Below are 22,162 nucleotides of genomic sequence, written 5' to 3' on the forward strand. Positions count from 1 at the left end.
CCTTTTGTCCAAATAGATCCTTTTGAAGTTCTTCTAGTCACATCTCAGGGACACCACCTGACTGGACACCCCTTTGGACTTTAATACTCATATTTCAAGCTTTACCTTTTTTTCCTATTCTTGATTTTGCTTTCCTTCTTGTGCTTTCCTCTGACTCTTTTATGTTTTCCATGAAAGTATGGGAACATGCCCATGAATCAACACAAATAAACTGTACCCATTTCAAGCAGAAAACTATGCTGGGTCCAGTGGGTGGAGGGAACTCAAGAACTTTGCCAGCAAGATGCCACCCTAGGCAATCAGGTGAGGGATTCACAGAAAGAGCTGGAGAACAGTACAACTTCAGCAGAGAAGGGCTGTGCTGCTTATGCCAGTGCTTCTTAAATGTTTCAAATAAGAGGTTGTGAATAGGAGAAAAGCCTTTATATCAATTCTGTGAGCTCCCCAGTATGTATCAACTCTCTGGGCTCCCCAATATCTATCAAATGAATTCCTTTTCTGCTTAACTTAATCAGAGTTGGTTTCTGTGGTTCCTACCCAGAACCTTGACTGCTGCTTCAAGTAACAGAGGAATGCTCTAAGCGATCTATGTGGAAATGCTGTCTTGATTCAAGCATGATAGACTGGAAAAGGGCAGGCCTTGGAGGGCCTTTAAAACCACTCAGAGTTCTGGGCCAAGATGGCGGCTTAGCAATGTGCACATTTTAGTTCGTCCTCCAGAACAACTACTAAATAACCAGAAACAGTACAGAACAGCTCCTGGGGCCACATCAGTGACCAGACACACAGCGTACCCCAGTCTGGACCAGCTGCAAAACCCCCCAGAACTGTGAGTTCCCCAAGCCATGGCAGCTGGCACCCCTCCCCAACAGGCTGCTTCCCAGAGGGGAGAGGAAAGGGACTTGACCAGCAGCTGGGGCTGAACCCAACCAAACGCCAATTGTGGAATTAATAAACAAATTCTGACTACTAAAAATAGGCCCCCTGCTCAGGTGAAGCTGGTCAAAGTGGAGGTCGCTCATTTTTGCCCCAGGGTTAAAAGGGCAGGGCTGATGGAAAAAGAAAAAAAAAAAAAAAAAAAGAAGGAACAGAGGTTTTTGTGGCTGTGTTTCTACAAAGGCTTGACTGCCTTTGGATACAGTGGCAGGGCTTCTCAGGCTGCAACTGCCCCAGGAATAGGCAGAAACAAGCTCGTTTGAGGGCTTGTACGGAGCCTGTGCCTTCCCCAGAAGAGGGGTGAGTCCCAATTCAGGTGGAATCCCTCCCTCAAGGAATTCAGACACCAGGACTTGGTAATTTGAAGCCATTAAAACCAGCCTACAACCTCTCCTCTGTCTCCACCACGCCCCCAGCAGGGAGAGTCTGCCAAAGTTAAAGGTACTGCATCATCTTATGCTGGTGGGACCTGCAGGCAGATGAGTGCCACACACTGGACAGGATAAGCAAAACAGAGCCCAGAGACTTCACGGGAAACTCTTTCAACCTGCTGGGTCTCACCCTCAGGGGAAACCGATGCAGGTGACTCTTTCCTCCTGATAGGAGGCCAGTTTGGTCTGGGAAAATCCAGCTGGGGTCTATAAAACCTAAGTAGACCCTCCTAAGTGTGGGGGGAAAGGTACCATACAAGCAGGGTGAGAAACAAGAAAACAAGAACTGAAAATTTCTCCTCTGTCAAACAAAACTTAAGCTAGAGGTCCAGGTAAAGCTGAACTGAATGTCAAAGAACAGATAGACAACAAATTCATCCAGCAAGAAAACCCTAGGTAAAGGAAGTGAAAGCAATCTCCAGAATAAACTAATTAAGGTAATTAAATGCCTAGACACCAGCAAAAAATAACAAATCATGCTAGGAAAATTGAAGATATGGCCCAGTCAAAGGAACAAACCAACAATTCAAATGACATACAGGAGCTGAAACAATTAATTCAGAATGTATGAACAGACATGGAAAACCCCATCAAAAACCAAGTCAATGAATTGAGGGAGGATATAAAGAAGGCAAGGAAAGAACAAAAAGAAGAAACTGAAAGTCTGAAAAAACAAATCACAGAACTTATGGGAATGAAAGGCACAGCAGAAGAGATGAAAAAACAATGGAAACCTACAATGGTAGATTTCGAGAGACAGAACATAGGATTTCTGAACTGGAGGACGGAACATCTGAAATCTGACAAGAAACAGAAACTATAGGGAAAAAAATGGAAAAATATGAGCAGGGACTCAGGGAATTGAAAGACAATAAGAAGCACATGAATATACGTGTTGTGGGTGTCCCAGAAGGAGAAGTGAAGGGAAAAGGAGGAGAAAAACTAATGGAGGAAATTATCACTGAAAATTTCCCAACACTTATGAAAGACTTAAAATTACAGATCCAAGAAGTGCAGCATACCCCAAAGAGAATAGATCCAAATAGATATACTCCAAGACATTTAATAATCAGAATGTCAGAGATCAAAGAGAAAGAGAGAATCTTGAAAGCAGCAAGAGAAAAGCAATCCATCACGTACAAGGGAAGCCAAATAAGACTATGTGTAGATCTCTCAGCAGAAACCATGGAGGCAAGAAGACAGTGGGAAGATATATTTGAATTATTAAAAGAGAAAAACTGCCACCAAGAATTCTATATCCAGCAAAAATTGTCCTTCAAAAATGAGGGAGAAATTAAAACATTTTTAGACAAAAAATCACTGAGAGAATTTGTGACCAAGAGACCAGCTCTGCAAGAGATACTAGAAACAGATATGAAAAGACAGAAGAGGGAGGTGTGGAGAAGAGTGTAGAAAGGAAGACGATGAGTAAAGGTAAAAAGAAGGAAAATTAGATATGACATATAAAATCCAGAAGGCAAAATAGAAAAAAGTATTGCCCATGCAGTAATAACACTAAATGTTAATGGATTTAACTCCCCAATCAGAAGACATAGACTGGCAGAATGGATTAAAAAACAGGACCCATCTATATGCTGTCTCTACTCAAAGGACATGAGGGCAAGGACGCAAATGGACATTTGCACACCAATGTTTATAGCAGCATTATTTACAATTACCAAGAGATGGAAACAGCCAAAATGTCCATCAACAGATGGGTGGCTAAACAAACTGTGGCATATACATACGATGGAATATTATGCAGCTGTAAGACCGAATAAAGTTATGAAGTATGTAACAATATGGATGGACCTTAAGGACATTATACCGAGTGTGATTAGCCAAAAACAAAAGTACAAATACAAAAGGACAAAAAAAAAGCCCAAAACAAAAGGACAGTGAAATATGGTCTCATGATATGATCTGACATTAGTGAATAAACTTGGAATATTTCGTTGGTAACAGAGACCATCAGGAGATAGAAATAGGGTAAGATATTGGGTCATTGGAGCTGAAGGGATACAGATTATGCAACGGGAGTGAATATAAAAACTCAGAAATGGACAGCACAATACTACCTAACTTTAATACAATTATATTAAAACACTGAATGAAGCTGAATGTGAGAATGATAGAGAGAGGAGGGCTGGGGGCATAAATGAAATCACAAAGATAGATGATAAGAATTGAGATGGTGTAGTCTGGGAATGCCTAGAGTGTATATTGATAGTGACTAAATGTACAAGTTTAAAAGGTGTTTTTGCATGGGGAAGAACAGAGGAGTGTCATTGCTGCAGGGTGCTGTGAATAGATGATAATATTTTAAAATTTCAGCTTATATGTGAGACTAAAGCAAAAAATGTTTATTTGGTACAGAATTTATGTTTTGACTAGTGCATCTCCTAATATAATTTACGTGGATAGTTGGTTGAATGCCATGGGTGCATGGAACTGTGGGTAGGACATGAGATTTTGTTGGTTTGTACGGGGTGATGCCCCAGTGAATTCCAAAGTGATTTTTTTTTCTCATTTTAAGTTCTTTTTTATTTCTTTATTAAAAATATGGAATGCTTCACGAATTTGCATGTCATCCTTGTGCAGGGGCCATGCTAATCTTCTCTGTATCGTTCCAATTTTAGTATATGTGCTGCCGAAGTGAGCACTCCCAGAGTGATTTGATCGGTGAGTGGAAGCGTATTTGCTGAGTCCCCTTCCGGGAGTGGTGGGGACGGGGGAGGATTCAACCACCCCAGGTTGAGTTCTTGGTGTTCTCACAGGCAGTGTGGACAACCAGGGCTATAGGCTGAGCCCCCGGTCTTGGGGTTTGTTCATGTGAAACTTAACCCCACAAAGGATGGGTCAAGCCTACTTAAAATTAGGCCTAAGAGTCAGCCCCAAGAGAACCTCTTTGGTTGCTCAGATGTGGCCTCTCTCTCCAGCCAAAACAACAAGTAAACTCACCACCCTCCCCCTGTCTACTTGGGACATGACTCCCAGGGGTGTGGACCTTCCTGGCAACATGGGACAGAAATCCCAGAATAAGCTGAGATTCAGCATCAAGAGATTGAGAAAAACTCTAGAATGAGCTGAGACCCAGCATTAAGGGATTGAGAAAACCTTCTCGATCAAAAGGGGGAAGAGTGAAATGAGACAAAATGTCAATGGCTGAGAGATTCCAAATAGAGTTGAGAGGTTATCCTGGAGGTTATTCTTACGCATTGAGTAGATATCACCTTGTTATCCAAGATGTAATAATGGAGAGGCTGGAGGGAACTTCCTGAAAATGTAGAGCTGTGTTCCAGTAGCCATGTTTCTTGATGATGAGTGTATAATGATATAGCTTTCACACTGTGACTGTGTGATTGTGAAAACCTGTGTCTGATGATCCTTTTATCTACCTTGTCAACAGATGAGTAGGACATATGGAATAAAAATAAATAATAGGGGGAACAAATGTTAAAATAAATTTAGTTTGAAATGCTAGTGATCAATGAAAGGGAGTGGTAAGGGGTATGGTATGTAAAATTTTTTCTTTTTTCTGTTTCATTTTATTTTTCTGTTGTCTTTTTTTTTTTTTTTTTTTTTTTTAAAGGAAAGACAGAGAGAAGGAAGGAAGGATAGAAGGAAGGAAGGAAGGAAGAAAGGGAAACATTTTTAAACATTTTCTTGTTTTATTGTATTCTGTTTCTCCGTTTTTGTTACATGGGCTGGGGCCGGGAATCGAACCGAGGTCCTCCGGCATAGCAGGCAAGCACTGTGCCCGCTGAGCCACCGCGGCCCGCCCTTCTGTTGTCTTTTTATTTCTTTTTCTGAACTGATGCAAATGTTCTAAGAAATGATCATGAAGATGAATATGCAACTATGTGATGATATTGTGAATTACTGATTATATATGTAGAATGGAGTGAGCATATATTAAGAATGTTTGTGTTTCTTGTAATTTTTTTTAAATTAATAAAAAATAAAAAAAATAAAACCACTCAGAAAAAAAAACAAAAAACTACTCTAAGGAGCTTGGAGCTGATTCTGCAAATGATGGGGAACTAGGGAAGGATTTAAGCAAAAGCCAACCCTCTGACCCAGGCAATTGGGTCACTCCATGGTTAGAACACAAAGTGTTACTGCAGCCACAACATGGCCTGTGATGCTGGTGGTTTCACAGGTACAGGCAGATACAACTTCCACAGACCTCTAGTGCAGAGATTGGCAAACTTTGGCCCACAGGCCAGATCCAGCCTGCTGCCTGTTTTTGTATGGCTCTCAAGTTAAGAATAGTTTTTACATGTTTAAATTTAAAAAATCAAAAGAAATATCTCATGACACTTAAAATTATATAGATTCAAACTTTAGTGTCCATAAACAAAGTTTAGTGTCCACAAACAATATGTAAATGCAGGCACATTTATATATTGCCTATGGCCGCTTTCATACTACAGTGGCAGAATTGAGTAATTGCAACAGAAACCTTATGGCCAACAAAGCCAAAATATTTACTGTCTGGGCATTTACAGAAAAAGTCTGAAGACTCCTGCTCTAGTGGTCAAGTAAAGCCATGTGGAAGTCTTGGGGCAAATCCACGCCACCGCTGAAGATGTAATAAAGACGTCTGCCTTAAGGAAGTGGTGTCAAAAGCTTTAACTTTCTTTAAAGGCAACATTCTGATTTTTTCCCCCAAAGAAATTAGGAATTTTTCATTCAGGTCCTGTGTGTAATTAAACCATATAGAAAATGATTTGAGGCATTATTGTCACAACTCCCACCTCCCAAGGATGATACTCAGCTAGTACCTCTCTTAAGTGCACAGAAGAGAAATTAATTAGTTACATAAAATGGATGCCTTAGCGCATGAGGATTTACTTCTGTTTAGGAACCCTGGCTGACAAGGGCTAACTTAGGATGTAGCCCAAAAATCAAGAATCTCTAACCAAGACCCTTTCTGCCCTGAGCTCTTCAGGAGCAGGCAGCAACGAAACCAATCAATAAAAGAAGCTGGATCCTCTGATTTGTGTGTCAGGAGGGAAAGCAGGGTGTGCTCACATAGCACCAATTTCTCAGAGCCCTCTGTGAAGTCCGCTGGCAGATAAGCCCACCTACCTGGTCCTTCAAAGTCCCCTGATTCCCACTCCCTCCACCCTGCTGATGGCACCCTCTCCATACCAGAACACACCAGTGGGGAGCCCCAAGGTGAAGTACTTGTCTGGCCCTGGGTTAAATTGGATGATGCGGTTCCTGATGTATTTGGCTGCCCACTCACTGGCCTGAGAATAGTTGTCGAGAATGATGAGCTTCATTGTGTCCTGCAGCGGGGATGACAAAAGAGTCGGTGGTAAGGGGCAGGGTGGAGAAAGGGAAAGTGGTGGTTGGGTTGGAGATGAGAAGCCCTTCTCACTCAACAACAATCCCCTTCCCAAGTGGTCAGAGCCAGGAAGAGGAAGACCCTTTCATTTGAGAGGGGAATTAACCGGCTGGGTGGAGTGTTTCTACCAGCCACCAGGAGGCGCTACTGTGAGACAGACCTGGGTTCCAATTTCCGTTCCTCCATTTAGGCAGAAGCCTGTTTCCTCGCATGTAAAAATGGGGCCTCCGCCTGTTTCACAATGGTGAATATTAAGTAAGAGAATGCATGAAAACCAATCAGTAAGTATTCATTGTTAGCTATTATTATTATCTGTTAGTTTGACTCCGTTTCCCCGCCTACAGTCCCAGACTTGACAATCTACCCCAAGGATTCTTCCTCAAAAAGAGGGGTCAGGCGGTCACCTTGGGTCACTAAAGCTGGTGGGGAGATGGGTTCTCCTGCGATACTGTGGGAGGGGTGCTCCCACGGAAGGCGGACACTGAGTGTCTGGGTGGGAAGGCAGGAAGCGGAGGGGGCCTGAGCGGCCTTAGAAAGGTACACGGGTGCTCCCCCCAACCCAAGAACAACCCCATCGCCCCTGCCGCCCCTCATGGGAAAAGGGTCAGAGCAGCGTACTAGGATCTCAGGCCCAAAGTGCCTGACGGCCATGTCAGTACCCCGCGACCCCGGCCGCGACCCGCTCCCCACTTACGAGGACACCTCCAAACAGCTGCAGCAGCCGCGGTGACGCCCCGCCCCGCGCGGATCACGTGGCCGCGGTCATGCGGGGCGCGGTGCCGCCCTCCGGGCCAACTCTGCAGGGCCGCCCCGCCCAGCTCCCGAGGCGGTTTCTATCCCGCCGCGGCCCGCGGACCTGGGGCTGAGAGGCTCTCCACCTTCTCACCTCGGTCCCCAGGTTCTTGCAGGCCTGGGCAAAGAGGTTTTGTGGAGTGGGAGGGAGACGGGTGCGCGAGGCCGCTCCCAGGAACGCGATCCGCAGACCCCGGGCCCGGTTGTTTTTTATTTTGCTGTTGGTTTATTTGTTTGAGCCGGGAGAGGGGCAAAGAGGAAGCGTATTAGCTCATCCTTAGAGCTCTGGGGGCTAGGGCTGCGGCTGGCTTTGGCTCTGGCTCTGCTTTCAGTTTCTTTGTTGATTTGTTTAGATTTTATCTTTTTGTCCGTTGGAACCTTTTTTGTTTTAAATATTCGATTATTTTCTGCCATTTTACAAAAAGATCCTCAGACCTTCCCATCTTCCAAGATAACCATTGCTAACAGATTAGTGTCCGGTCTAAGTTGTTTTTCAATAAATATACTTAAATTATTTTTGCAGAAATGGAAACAGTATACACACAGTTTATTAGGGGTCAGGTACTTAACCTGCATTATTTCACTTAATCCTTGCTAACAGCCCCATGAGGTAGGTTTGGCATTACCGTTTCACAGACGTGGAAACTGCTTAGAAAGAGAAATTAACTTGCCCAGGGTCACAAGTGGTTCCAAGGATAACTGAATCCAGGGGATTCCTTCCAATTCCAAAGGCCATGCTTTTTCTTGCTAGACTACATTGCCTTTCAATTTGTACTGACAACAGATTTTGGAGAACTTGCTGTGCCAGAACAAAAGAAATTCATCTTATTCTTTCAAGTGAGCATTGGTCTGTATGGGTATACCAGACTCCTACATATACCGAGACTGAGGAAGAACTTGAGTGAGTGGTCATCAGTAACATTTTCCATTATATAGGGTTTTGCCAAGAGCTTGCGTGCTGGTGGTTTCATATGTGCCCTCTCAATATCCAGTATGATCACTGCTATTTTATAGATGTGTAATCTGGGGCTCAGAGATGTGCAGAGATTTTTGGCATAAGGTTTCACAGTACTGGGCCATACAGGGAGTGGTAGAGAGACCACCTTAATAGTTGGTGGCCTCTTCCAAGAGCCGACAGGCCACGAGAATCCCAGTTTCATGCCTCCTGTGACAGAAACTACCTTGGGCAGCTGGGTGGCCACATCCCATGGTTCCCATGACTGCTCACTGTGCACAGTCCCAGGGGCTCACCCTTCCCCTTGGGCCACTTGCACATGCATTTGCTTCACATGGTAAAACCCTGATGAGACGGCAGTGGCTGAGCTGATGCCTTTACAGTTTGAAGAACTTGTTCTTTGACCTCAGTGTTGTTGTAGTTAAAAAAAATAATAATAAATCAGAAATCTCACAGCATGCGGTTTGCAGGTGTTTCACGAGGAAGTTCTAAACTTAATCTCCAAATACACTAGGTGCATGGGCCTAATCTTACAGCAGCTGCATCCAGATCTTTCTAGGAAGAGAGTAACTTCACATGACTTTAATAGGGCCTGTTTCCCTTGAGTTATTCCTTCCATAGGGAACCCTTGTAGGGTCTCAGTTAAGCCCAGAGGCTCTGGAGTCAGATGATTTGTGGACTAACCAGAAAAACTGGGTTTGGTTTCTGACCTGGCCAACCTCAGATTCTTGAGCCAGTGACTTGAGTAAATGACTCAATTTCTCTAAGTCTCAGTTTTCTTATCTGCAACATGAAATTAAGTAATGTTGACTTCATGTGGCCATTGTGAGTATTAAGTACTAGCTTAGCTCAGCATTCATGACCAGCCATGATTGTCCCTTGTTTCTTCCTACTCATTACTTGCCCACTTTCCAACCATATAGAGATGTTCTGTAGCTTTTTTTTTTACACTTTTTATTTTGAAACGTAACATATATATAAAATAGCAATACATTTCAAAGTACATTTTAACAAGTAGTTATAGAACAGATTTCAAAGTTTGGTATGGATTACAGATTCACAGTTATAGTTTTTCCTTCTAGTTGCTCCAAGACACTGGAAACTAAAAAGAAATATCAATATAATGATTCAGTAGTCAAACTAGTTTGGCAAATCCTAACTCCTAATCTTTAGGGATATTTGGGTTATGCCTATTCTAACTTTTTTCATGTTGGAAAGGGATATTGACATTATGGGATGGGGGATGGAACTGCTTGTTGTTCTTGGAGAGATTGGCACCTCTGGGTTTCAGGATTTATCTGGCCTAGGGACTAACTGAAGGTGTTAGGTTTCTGAAAAGTAAAGTTGGTGTGTGCAACTTTTGTAGGATCTCAGATAGAGCCCTGGGTATTCTTTAGGGTTAGCAGGAATGATGTTGGTTGGGGTTTGGCAAACTGTGGCAATGAACAATATCTAGGTGAAGATTGCATAAGAGTAACCTCCAGAATAGCCTCTCAACCGTATTTGAATTCTCTTAGTCTTGAAATGCTCTCTAGTTTAACTTACTCCCTTTGTGTTCCTCCCACTCCGTGCCTGTGTTTAAATTGTTTCCTGTACCCAGCCTTCCAGCCTCTTATCTTCTGACTAAAGTTTGTTAGTTAGAAGTCTGAGTTCATCAATACTGTGGGACACTGCAGCTCTTCTAGTGGACATCTGTTTTCATACCGTCCAATATGCTCTTCCTCTGCACAAACACCCACCCCCCACGTCCAGGTAGTCTTAAATAGTCCACGTGGTTCAGTAGAATCGGTATAGCTGGCCCTGCGCTTCTGACCTAAGGGCTAACCAATTAAAGACTTCCGTACCCCTCATTATGATTGGCTCAGGTCTGGACAGGCACGGAAGACTCTGCTAACTGGCTAAATCTAACAGCCATTCATAACCTCTCTTTTCTCTTGTACGTCCTACTGTAGGAGCTGGAAAACAAATACTCTCTTTTTCAGCTTTTCTCTCAGGTCAGTGTTCAGGTAACCTAGTTCTGGGAAGATAAAAGCTTAATTCTGGGAAGATAGTTGACTTCTGAGAAAAGGGTCATGCTTCAGAAACAAATTATCTCTGTTTCTTCCCCTTCCTTCTTGCCTGAAGGCAAATGTGATGCTTGGAGCTGAGGCAGCTATATTGTGACTGTGAGGTAACATGCATAAAGATAGAGTGAAGGATAGAAGAATGACTCCTTGATACTTTGCCAGTGCTGGGGCTTTCTACTTTTAGGCTTTTTAAGAAGGAAATAATAAATGCCCTTATGGTTTATACTTCAATCCACTGTTAGAGTTTTCTGTGACTTGAACTTGAAAACATGGCTCCCTGTTATTGCCAATGACTCAGATACTCATCAGGGTTTATGTTGGGTGTCTTTTTTGGGAAATAGACTTCTACTGGGAACCTTTTTTTTCTTTCAATTTTATTGAGGTATAGTCACATGCCACACAAACCATCCTAAGTATACAATCACTGGCTTGTAGTATCATCACATGATTGTGCATACATCCCTATTATCAATTTTTTCTTCATCACTTAGTTGTATATTCATCATCATGATCATTTTTAGAACATTTACATTACTCCAGAAAAATAATAAAAAATAAAAAGCCCTATCATCACCTACTCCATACCTTTCCCTCTCATTGATCACAAGTATTATAATCTAAACCAATTTTTCTTTACTCATTATCCCCTACCCCCATTATTTATTTATTTATTTAGTCCTTATTTGTTTTTACTCATCTGTGTATAGCCTAGATAAAGGGAGTATCGACCACAATGTGTTTTCAATCACATGGTCATATAGTTATACAATCGTCTTCAAGAATCAAGGCTACTGCCCTCCCTGCCTGTGTGGGACATGACCCCTAGAGGTGGAAATCTCCCTGGAAATATGGGACATGACTCCCGGGGATGAGCCAGGACCCAGCATCATAGGATTGAGAAAGTCTTCTTGACCAAAAGAGGGAAGAGAGAAATGAGACAAAGTAAAGTTTCAGTGGCTGAAAGATTTCAAATAGAGTTGAGAGGTTATCCTGAAAGTTATTCTTATGCATTATATAGATATCCCTTTTTAGTTTATGGTGTATTGGAGCAGCTGGAGGGAAGTACCTGAAACTGCTGAGCTGTGTTCCAGTAGCTCTGATTCTTGAAGATGATTGTATAACAATATAGCTTTTACAATGTGACCGTGTGATTGTGAAAACCTTGTGTGTGATGCTCCCTTTATCCAGGGTATTGATAGATGAGTAAAAAAGTGAGGACAATAAATAAATAATAAGGGGGAATAAGAAGTTAAAAAAATTGGTAGATTGCAATACCAGGTGCATGGGATGTGGGATCATTTTTTAAATCATCTTAAGCCCTATGAGCACATCATTTACAAACTTGTGCCAATGGTCTGTCTCCTTTTTTTAATCCCTATAATGACCTGGCAAAAGCACCATTACCAGCCACACATATGTAGTGGTTGCAAGTTTATATGGTTTTGAACAGCAGTTTAATGACAACCCTGAATTACGACTTAGTTTGATTTAGATAGTAAAGAACTTAAAAGCAAAATTTAACTTGCTACTCTATCTTATCACAGTTCCAAGGGCTTATGCAGGGCCCTGCTCTATGAAAACACTGGAGTGAGGGTTGCAACACTGGGGCACACTGCAGGGGACCACCTTTCTCTCCGCGCCACCCTCTCCAAGCATCGAGATGGTACCCTGGCTCTCTTCCATCTCTGGGGTACATGCTCAACCCCACCAGAACAATGAGGTGATCACCAGGCTCCCTCCAATCCCTGGTTTATGTGCTCTACCCTCTCCAAGACCTGAGGTTACAAAACTCTCCTGAGCAACAAAGCAGAAGGCCCTCCCTCTGCCTTCTGGGCACACCACCCTTTCCACATGAATGGTGGGTTCACTCTCCTTTCTACTCTCCTGGCCTGAGATTTCTCGGCTTCAGACCTTAGCTTCTATGGTTTTGTTTTTAAAGTCATTTTTCCTTCAATCTGTCCCTTTCCTGACCCTTTGAGTGCAGACTTGTAGTGGTTCCGTTCATACAGATCTCACAGAATTTGTTGATTTTCCATGTAGCATACTGGGATCCAAGCCATCAGACAATAAGACTTTCCACAGATCCTTTCTAGATAACTCCATTTCCAATCCTGGCTTTTTCTGAAATGGCTAAATGGTTCCATGTTTGGTTAAATCTTCACATAGGGCACTATTTTCTGGGGTCTTGCTTTCTGGAGTCTGGAATTTTCCAGCCTTCAATTTCTGTTTTCTTTGTACCCCAAAGTTCAGTTCTCAAGGTATTTCTTTCCTGTTGCATTTTACTCTAAGTTGTAAGGAGCAACCAGGCTGCATTTTCCACATTTAGTTTAGAAATTTCCTCAGCTAAATATCCTGGATTTTCACCTTTAAATTCTAACTTCCATTGAACAGCAGTACACAATTTTACCAAATTCTCTGCCATTTTAAAACAAGGGTCACCTTCCTTCCTGTTTGCAATGACACATTCCTCATTTCTGTCTAAAGTCTTATCAGAGATATCTTTTGAGTCTGTATCTCTACCAACAATTTCAAAGCATTCTAGTCCTTCTCTATCAAGCTCCTCGCAACTCTTGCAGCATCTTCCCCTTATCCATTTAAAAAGCTCTTGCAACATGTTTGTTATTAACAAACTGCAGCACCCCATTTCTCTGGTATCAAAATCTTTTTTGGTTTACTAAAGCTGCCAGAATGCAATATACCAGAAATGGAATGGCTTTTTAGAAGGGAATTTATTATTACAAGTTTACAGTTCTAAGGCTGTGAAAATGTCCAAATTAAGGCACCAATAAGAGGTTACCTTCACTTAAGAAAGGCTGATGCCATCTGGAACACTTCTGTTAGCTAGGAAGTCACCTGGCTGGCCTCTGCTGGCCCCTTGCTCTTGGCCCCTCTATTCCTGTGGGGGTTCCTCACTTGGCTTCTCCAGGGCTGGGTTTCATCTCTTGGCTTCCCTTGGCTCTCTCCAGGTTCTGGATTGCTTAGCATCTCCTAGGAAGGCACATGATGACATCTGCTGGGCCCTGCAACTCCAGTTGTCTGGGTTTCATGTTAGCTCTGTTGGCTCTGTAGCTTCTGTTCTCCAAGCATCTGTTTCTGAGGATTCTCCAAAATGTTTCGCCTTTTAAAGGACTCTAGTAAACTAATCAAGACCCACCTTGAATGGGTGAAGTCATAGCTCCACTAATGAAAAGGCTACACCCACAACTGGGTATGTCATCTCCATGGAAACAATCCAATTAAAGTTTTCACCACACAATAGCAAAGGAAACATGGCTACCCCAACAATACTGGATCAGGAAAAAGGTCATGGCTTTCCTGGGGTACATAACAGCTTTCAACTGGCACATGTCTGAAGCCAAAAAAGATTTAGATTTTCTAGTTAAATAAATAAATGAGAGATTATATAAATATCTTTTTTTCTTGAAGCTAGTTACACTTTATTCAGTGGATTATTTAAAAAGTTGTCAGAATGCAACACACCAGAGATGGATTGGCTTTTAATAAAAGGGGATTTATTTAGTTAGTATATAGTTCTTCAGAGGAAAGGTAGCTAACTTTGAACTGAGGTTTTTTTTTTTTTACATGGGAAGGCACAAGGCAATCTCTGCTGGCCTTCTTTCCAGGCCTCTGGATTCCAACAACTTTCCCAGGGGTGGTTTCTTTCTGCATCTCCAAAGGCCTGGGCTGAGGTTGAGTGCTGAGATGAGGTATGCTGAGCTGCTTGGCCTGTGCTATGTTGAGCTCTCTCATTTGAGCACCAGCCAATTAAGTCAAACATCATTCATTGCAGCAGGCACGCTTCCTAGCTGACTGCAGTTGTAATCAGCAACAGATGAGGTTCACATGCCATTGGCTCATGTCACAGCAACAGAACTAGACAGCTTCACCTGGCCAAGTTGACACCTGAATCTAATTACCACAAAAGTCAACAAGAATTTTGGGGGCCTTTCTTCAGAATTAAACTATAATTTTAATGCTTCAAATAAATGGGATTCTCTCAACTGTGTTAAAGAGAGCCATGGCTTTTTGAATGCAAGAGAAATGAAGAATACTGGGTGCCAACAAAAAAAATCACAAAGAGCTTATATTACTAAGTTTTGAACAGAATAAATGCTGAAGCAGAATAATTTCATGAAAATTACTTCAATGTTAATAAGAAAAACATCTAAGAGGTGATTATAATTACCGAATCATTATATATATATATTCCTTTTTACTTTCTGTATATTAGAGAGAGGGAAATACCTGAAATCTTTGAACTGTAATTGAACTGCCTTCATCTCTGATAATGATTGTATAGCCTTTATCTTGTGCCCTTGTGAGTGTAAAAACCTTGTGACTGACCTTCACTTATACCCATTTTATCTGGTTTTTCAACTTTAGAGTCTTATGATCACTAAAGACAGGTCCTAATATTTATTAATGAAGAGCCCTGGGTCAGTCCAGAACTAACCACTCCAATTCCAGATTACCTTGATAGTCTAAGCTGGATCTAGCCCAAATGAGCCTGCTTGACATGTACTTAAACTTTAACTTGTAAGTGACCTATACCTCATTATAATACTAAAAATCATACCTATCATCATCTTAAGGGCACCATTTTCTTACTTTCTGTAACTAAGCATGTAATCATTCTGCACATACTCAAAAATTTTATCATCTCTAATTACATAATCTAGAGCCTTTTGCTCATTATCCTAAAATTTGCCCTTTTTTTTTTTCGTATGTCTCTCTACATATATGTACCTCTATATCTATGTATACACATACAGAGAAGCAGATATGTGATATGGGTATTGTAGGGAATTTTGTTCTCAACTTTTTTTTTTCTATTACATGGACTGGGAATCAAACCCAAGTCTCCCTCATGGTAGATGAGAATTCTGTTGCCCATCTTTTAATACTATAAAACTATCAGAATTACTGTAGTTCAGAGAGATAGATTTTTAGGCTGATAGGCCATCTGGTCTCCTGCTTTATACCTAGCAATAAACTCTCTTTTTGAAACCCTGATTTCTCAGGAATTTGTCATTTGAACACGTAGGTATCAGGACATCAGAAGCTGTTTGAGCAGCATTATGTGGAATATGGAAAGGGCAGCCCACATCTTCCATAGAACCATCCATGCTTTACTTCAGCTTTGAATAAACATTGTTTATACCTTTAGATGAACATTCAGCAAAATTTCTTTTTGTATCATTAACAAAGCAGTAAACATTTTCTCATTAACTCCTAACTCAATAAAGGGGCTTCTGCAAAAATTTGCATTTGTTTCTGAAGTCTCATTTGGAAGAGATTTTACTCTCAATAACCTATTAAGCATGCCTTAGCCACAAGAAAAAATATTGCACCAAGGAAATATTATTTCTGCATTGTGATTATTTGCATCCATTGGCTATGCCATAAAAAGGGGAGGTATTTAGATCTTTGATAATCTCTGTAATTAGAAATGGAGCTATAATATTATTTGTTAGATTTCAGCCTAGCACTTGAAAATTTGCTTGTAATTTTGGAACCCGAAAATACTTCTCGTAGCAGTATGTTCAGTCTTTTGAGCTGAAAGATTGATGATGATAAATAGAAGGCCAACAAAACCTCTGTGATTATTTTAACTTCATCTGAATTTCTATTAATCCAAAAGTTTGTTAGTTTATCACTTTCTTTGGTAGTGGTTGAGGAAGTCAAACATATCTTAAAAATGCTGGTTTATATCTGACTTACCACCTTTTTTTATATTAAATGAACAATAACCTACTGCTTTTGGACGTTTTCCTATTCTGATAAATGTCCACTGCTTAGAAAGTTTATCACCAACTTTGTGCTTGCGTGTTGTCATTTTGAGGTTCTAATAGGTAATAGAAATTAATACAGGAATCGAAGAGAATGAATTTGATAAACTCATAGCGAAGACAGTGCATCTGTCACTCACAGATTTAAACATAACTAATCGTAAACTCACCGTAAACAGGCGTGGCATCATTAAAAGAGTTGAAAATTTGCAAGCTAGCAATAAATTGAACGTGATAGCTGGTGCATAAAAAAAAGGTGAACTTTCTCTTTGCCTGTAAGAGCTGTACTTATAAGGCAAAGTCTCCCTGACAAACTCAGAACTGATTATACCTAAGGTTTTGGTAAGCCGTCCAGAGGTAGGTGGGTTATCCAAAGCCAGAGTATTTACGATTGACCACGGACTTTCAGCTGTGTTGGTAGCCTCATTGGAGTAATGCTGCCTTTGACTGGCTGATTTTCAATGTGTGGTGCAAGGCACGTGCTGACTGGCTGTTGTCTGGAAGCGTGGGGCTGTCACTGATGACCTGACTAGTCACTGGAGTGCAGCTGTGGCTGGTGGACTGGTTTTCTGAACGAGTACACTGGTCCAGAGTTCTGTCTAATTAACAGGTGGTTATTTGTGCACAACTTTGCACTTTGGTCAAAGAACAGTGTTTTCTTTTCTTGAATATGAGCAATAACTACTTTTAATTGCCAGTCCCCCCATTTTGGCTGTATATATGTTACTAGAATAACATTTTTTTAAAAAACATTTTTTTTAAAATATGGGGGAATGGTAGGGATGAGCTTTTCTGGAGGCTTAGGGCTCAAGGTCAATCTTTTCCGTCTTGGTGGACCAGGTAAAGAAAGGAATCCAATGTGAGGGAGGGAGGGACCATAGGACTATACAACACAAACAATGAAGCCTAATGTAAATCATGAACTATAGTTATTAGTACAATTATATTCTTCATCAGTTATGACAAGTGTAGCACACTAAGGCAAGGTGTTAATAATGGGGATTGAGTGGGTATTATGGTAACTGTATTTTTTGCATGTTTTTTTGTAAACGCACCACTTCTGTAATTAAAAAAAGAAAAGTAAAGAAAATCTAAAAAAGCAAAGGTGTCTTTGTGTTCCCCTCCATAGCGCCACACACAGTTTTGGGCCTGAAGAACATTAGGGAGATACTAAACTTAATGTGCTTCCTGAATGAGGGGCCCCTCTTCTCAGGGGGCTCTGAGCATCCCCAAATGAACTTAAGCCTGGGACAAAACTCTTCTTTGCACAATCTCATGCGTGACTCTGACAGTTAGTTCTGGAATGCAAAGGTAGTTTTATCCAAGTTAGTCAAAACAGAAGAAAGAGAAAAAAAAAAGGAAGATTTTTTTTTTTAACATGGGCAGGCACAGGGAATCGAACCCAGGTCCTCTGGCATGGCAGGCGAACATCCTGTTTGCTGAGCCACTGTGGCCTGCACGGGAAAAAGAATGCTGATAGAAAAGCCAAATTCTCGAATGGACACATCGGACCTAAAAAGAGACTCGTCAAAGTTAGGGTAATGCTCCAGGCCTTCGTTTATCGAGAAATTTCAGTCTTCAAGGAAATGCGCTCCTCCCTGGCTTTCTGCTCAGTCAGGCCTTGGCTCGTCGGCTCCCCTGGTCTTTGGTTAGTCTGGTGGGCAGCCAAGATCTCTCACATGGGGAGATTTTCAGGACTGGAAAATGTTGGGCTGGGGCGGGGGTGGGGGGCGATCACCCGGGGCAGAGGTGGGGTCCCCTTTCCCTTTGTCCCAGGTAGAAGAAAAAGAGGACTCTGCGTTGTAACTGCAATACTGCAATATAGGCTCCTTTTGAGAAATGGGTACCATTTGTTTTCTTCAAGGTCTTGGTTTTTCTAGCAAGTGCCTATTGACTTCCAGCCAGGTGGTTTCCAAAGCCTCTTGGAGAGATGCTGAACATGTGACTGAGCTGCTTTTCTTCCTGTTTCTCCCACATGGACCAGACCCTTGGGTACATATGCATTCCCCATCCCCCAAAGCCTGGGTCTCCAGGATCACTTCGTGGAGGTGATATAAACCACTCTTCTCTAAACTTCAAAGATTTACATGTTGCCTTCATGATTTTTCCCCCTATAACCACAAACCATCTGTGTTACTATTTACGTAATATTTTTCTTTATACTCATCTTTTAAACTTCGGCATTATCCTAATCGATTTTTATCTGTGAAACTGTGGATTTCATGTTTCATTATACACATGCATACTTAATTCACTCCCAAATTTAAGTGCATTTATAACTAGTAAATAAAATAGAGTTACCTGTGCACCACTCAAATAATCTGGTAGTATGTACCCCACTTTGAAAGCATTGGGCTTAACTATGATGGTCAGGGTAGCTTTGTCTAGGTAGATTCTTTCTACTTCCATGGAGCAAGGACCAGGTGGGCTTTCTATAAACTTTCTTGTCCCCCCAATGTGGACTTGCACCTGCCTCTCTTATGTATGAGTTCCAGAGCACGCTTCTCACCTCAGGTGGGGCGGGGAGAGGAAGGGGCAAAACCTTCAGGACTGCTCCACACCCCTGTTAACATTAGGGCATTCCTCCCAGGTTTCTGTCCTTTCTTTCGGTGGAACTGGCTTCATCTTGCTCTGCCACACCCTGGCCTCAAGCCTCTGGGTGCAGGCGAGTCAGCTGACCTGGGTGTTGCTCTTGGAACTCTGAACTCTGTCCTCCTACCAGAGAGGCCTGGTCAGCAGAGCTGAGTGGCCACAGGCTGGTTTCCTGTGTTTGAAATGTTAAATCAATTTTTTTTTCTAGTGGTTGCCTTTTTTTTTCTTTTTCAATCCCAATTTATTTTTGGCTCTTGGGGCAATGTCATCTTTTCAATAGGAAAAAAAATAGCAAGTTCAACACAAAAAAGAAATTTAAAGTGTAGAATATGAAGAAAACTAAGGATGGGCAGAAGGAAGTCAGTAGCAAAAGAGATGTCACAAAAAGATGGAGGGTGTCCTAACCCCTCTTCTAGGAAATTGACTCAAACACTTAGGTGGCAGCACCCACCTTTCCATGTCAGGGCTGTAATTCCTTTTTTGAAGTAAGAGAAGGTGGGGATGGTGGGGATGAGCTTTCTGGAGGCTTAGGGCTCAAGGTCAATCTTTTCCGTCTTGGTGGACCAGGTAAAGGAAGGAATCCAATGTGAGGGAGGGAGGGAAAGATCCCACTGACAGACTAGAGCAGACCCTTTCTAAGGGAATTGAGAGCTTAGGACAGAGCTTAGAAGGAAACTGAAAATGAGGATAATACTATAACACCTTCCCTGCCGCTGAGATAGGAACAGGGAAATACCTGGAAATCACGACAGAATCATTGAAGAACCTGGATTCTCCTCCTCAAAGTTGCTCTAGAATGTAAAATCCCACCCCCTTTCCTTGTTCTAAATGGGATCCGTATGAGACCTAGCATTTTGGAGAAATACCTTAAGAGCAGAGAGAGGATTATTAAGGTGGGTACCACCTTAATGGGAGGAGTGGGTGCCAGAAGGAAATACAGGGTTACCCAGAATGGCAGAAATCTAGGTTTCCCAGAGGAAAGGGAGAAGAGACAGTCAACAAATAGCAAACTATTTATTGTGCTTACTATGTGCCAGGTACTGTTCAAGAACCACTCCCCTGCAAAAGGGGGAAAAAAAAACAGGCAGAAAATGCAAATTCTGAGGGAGAGGACAGGGGCAGAGGAGGAAGAAGGCTGAGGAAACTAAGAAGCCTGAGGCGATGGGGTTCTGCCTTATACCTTTTCTTCAGCCTCTTCACTGAACCCCTCCTCCTCTTCTCCGGTGGCATCCTGGGATTGCTGGTGCTCAGAGACGAGTTGTCCTTGTTGCTCTCAGCCTTGGTGAACTCCGTCTTGTCCATGCCCTCACCGATGTACCAGTGGAGGAAGGCCTTTCAGTGAAACATGGCAGTGAACTGCTCTGAGATGCGCTTGAAGAGCTCCTGGATGGCAGTGCTGTTGCCAATGAAGGTGACCACCATCTTGAGGCCATGGGGTGGGATGTTGCAGATGGCTGTCTTGAAACTGTTGGGGAGCCATTCCACAAGTAGCTGCTATTCTTCTTCCACACACTGAGCATCTGCTCATCCACTTCTTTCATGGACATCCGCCCACAGAAGACAGCAGCCACAGTGAGGGACCGGCCATGGCAGGGGTCCCAGGCAGCCATCACGTTCTTGGCGTCAGAGACCTGCTGAGTGAATTCAGGCGCAGTGAGGAACAGGTACTGCTGGCTGCCACGGCTGGTCAGAGGGACGAAGCCAGGCACGATAAAGTGGAGACGTGGAAAGGGCACCATGTTGACTGCCAGCTTATGGAGGCCAGCACTGAGCTGGCCAGGGAAGCAGAGGCAAGTGACGACACCGCCCATGGTGGCTGAGATGAGGTGCTTCAGGTCTCTGTAGGTTGGTGTGGTCAGCTTGAGGGTGCAGCAGCAGATGTCATAGAGGGCTTTGTTGTCAATGCAGTAGGTCTCATCTGTGTTCTCTACCAACTGGTGGACTGAGAGGGTGGCATTGTAGGGCTCAACCATAGTGTTGGATGCTTTGCGTGAGGGAACCACACTGAAGGTGTGTATGATGTGGTCAGGATACTCTTCACAGATCTTGCTGATGAGCAAGGTGCCCATTCCAGAGCCAGTGCCCCCACCCAGTGGGCAGCTGGAAACCTTGCAGACAGTCACAGCTCTCGGCCTCCTTCTGCATCACATCCAGGACTGAGTCAACCAACGTGGCCTCCTGGGTATAGTGGCCCTTGGCCCAGTTGTTGTCTGCCCCAGACTGACCAAAAACAAAGTTGTCTGGTTTGAAGATCTGGCCAAAAGGACCTGAGCGAACAGAGTCCATGGTCCCAGGTTCCAGGTCCACCAGGATAGCACAAGGAACGTGTTTGCCATCTGTGGCTTCATTGTGGTATACGGAGATGCGATCCAGCTGCAGGTCGCTGTCTCCATGGTAGGCGCCCATAGGGTCGATGCCGTGTTCATTGCTGATGACCTCCCAGAACTTGGCACCGATCTGGTTGCCACACTGACCAGCCTGGTTAAAATTTATTTTAACTTTTTTGCTTGCCTCAAAGTGTGTGCAGGGCAAGAGAATGGTATGGAATCTTTCTCCCTGCGGGTCGCAAGCTGGCAGGATGGATTGTGGCCTGGAGGCTGGAGCAGCAAGGTCTGAACACAGCAGCAGGAAGACCTTGAGGGCAGTGGTTGACTTTTAAAGTTTATTTATTTTATTGAAGTATAACTTTTATAATTTAAATGTTCAAATTGATGACTTTTTACGTAAGTATGCACCCAGGAAACTACCACTCAGGTTAAGATGGAGTCCGGTGTTGTGTACTGCAGTAGCCTCCAGTCACAAGTGGCGACTGAGTGCTTGAACTGTGGCTAGTTTGAATTGAGATGTGCTGTGAGTGTAAACTACACATCAGATTTCAACAACGTAATACACAAAAAAGTAATATATATCATTGATGTTTTAAAAATATTGATTGCATATGCAAATGATAATATTTTGGCTATATTACATTAAATATAAGATAGTAAAACTAATGTCACCTGTTCTTTTTTAGCCGTTTTAGTGTGGCTAGTAGAAAAGTTAAAACTACATCTATGCAATGCATTATGTATATATTTTGGACAGTGTGGTGGTTTGAAGTTATTATGTGCCCCAGAAAAGGCAATGATATTTTAATCCATTCTGTGGGTATAGACCTATTGTGGGTGGGATCTTTCTTAAATTTAAATTGATTTTTAATTATAAGAGTTATACACATTCATTGTAAAAAATTCAGGTACCACAAG

The 22,162-nt window shown here is 42.5% G+C and overlaps 1 protein-coding gene, 1 non-coding gene and 1 pseudogene across 5 annotated transcripts in view; all 3 read right to left on the reverse strand.

Moving 5' to 3' along the window:
• The window catches only part of GNPDA1 (glucosamine-6-phosphate deaminase 1), a 22,339-nt gene extending 14,853 nt beyond the window's left edge, over window positions 1-7,486 (reverse strand). For 2 of the 4 annotated variants that reach the window (XM_077137275.1, XM_077137273.1), the window contains exons 1-2: window positions 7,418-7,486; window positions 6,535-6,664 (exon numbers count right to left, since the gene is read on the reverse strand). In XM_077137275.1, coding sequence (XP_076993390.1) covers window positions 6,535-6,658 — 124 coding nt within the window. In that variant the 5' untranslated portion in view covers window positions 6,659-6,664; window positions 7,418-7,486. Of the gene's footprint in view, window positions 1-6,524; window positions 6,665-6,883; window positions 6,955-7,417 lie in introns of those variants that run through there. The other 2 variants (XM_077137274.1, XM_077137276.1) reach the window with 2 other exon arrangements.
• LOC143665079 (U6 spliceosomal RNA) lies at window positions 3,924-4,030 on the reverse strand. The gene has a single exon (XR_013166752.1). It is a non-coding gene; the product is annotated as a U6 spliceosomal RNA (small nuclear RNA).
• A 12,442-nt stretch (window positions 7,487-19,928) lies between the features above and the next one.
• LOC143663909 (tubulin beta chain pseudogene) lies at window positions 19,929-21,338 on the reverse strand (annotated as a pseudogene).
• Between the last annotated feature and the right edge of the window lie 824 nt (window positions 21,339-22,162).

The sequence above is a fragment of the Tamandua tetradactyla genome, chromosome 20 (genome assembly GCF_023851605.1).
Source record: "Tamandua tetradactyla isolate mTamTet1 chromosome 20, mTamTet1.pri, whole genome shotgun sequence".
NCBI lineage: Eukaryota > Metazoa > Chordata > Mammalia > Pilosa > Myrmecophagidae > Tamandua > Tamandua tetradactyla.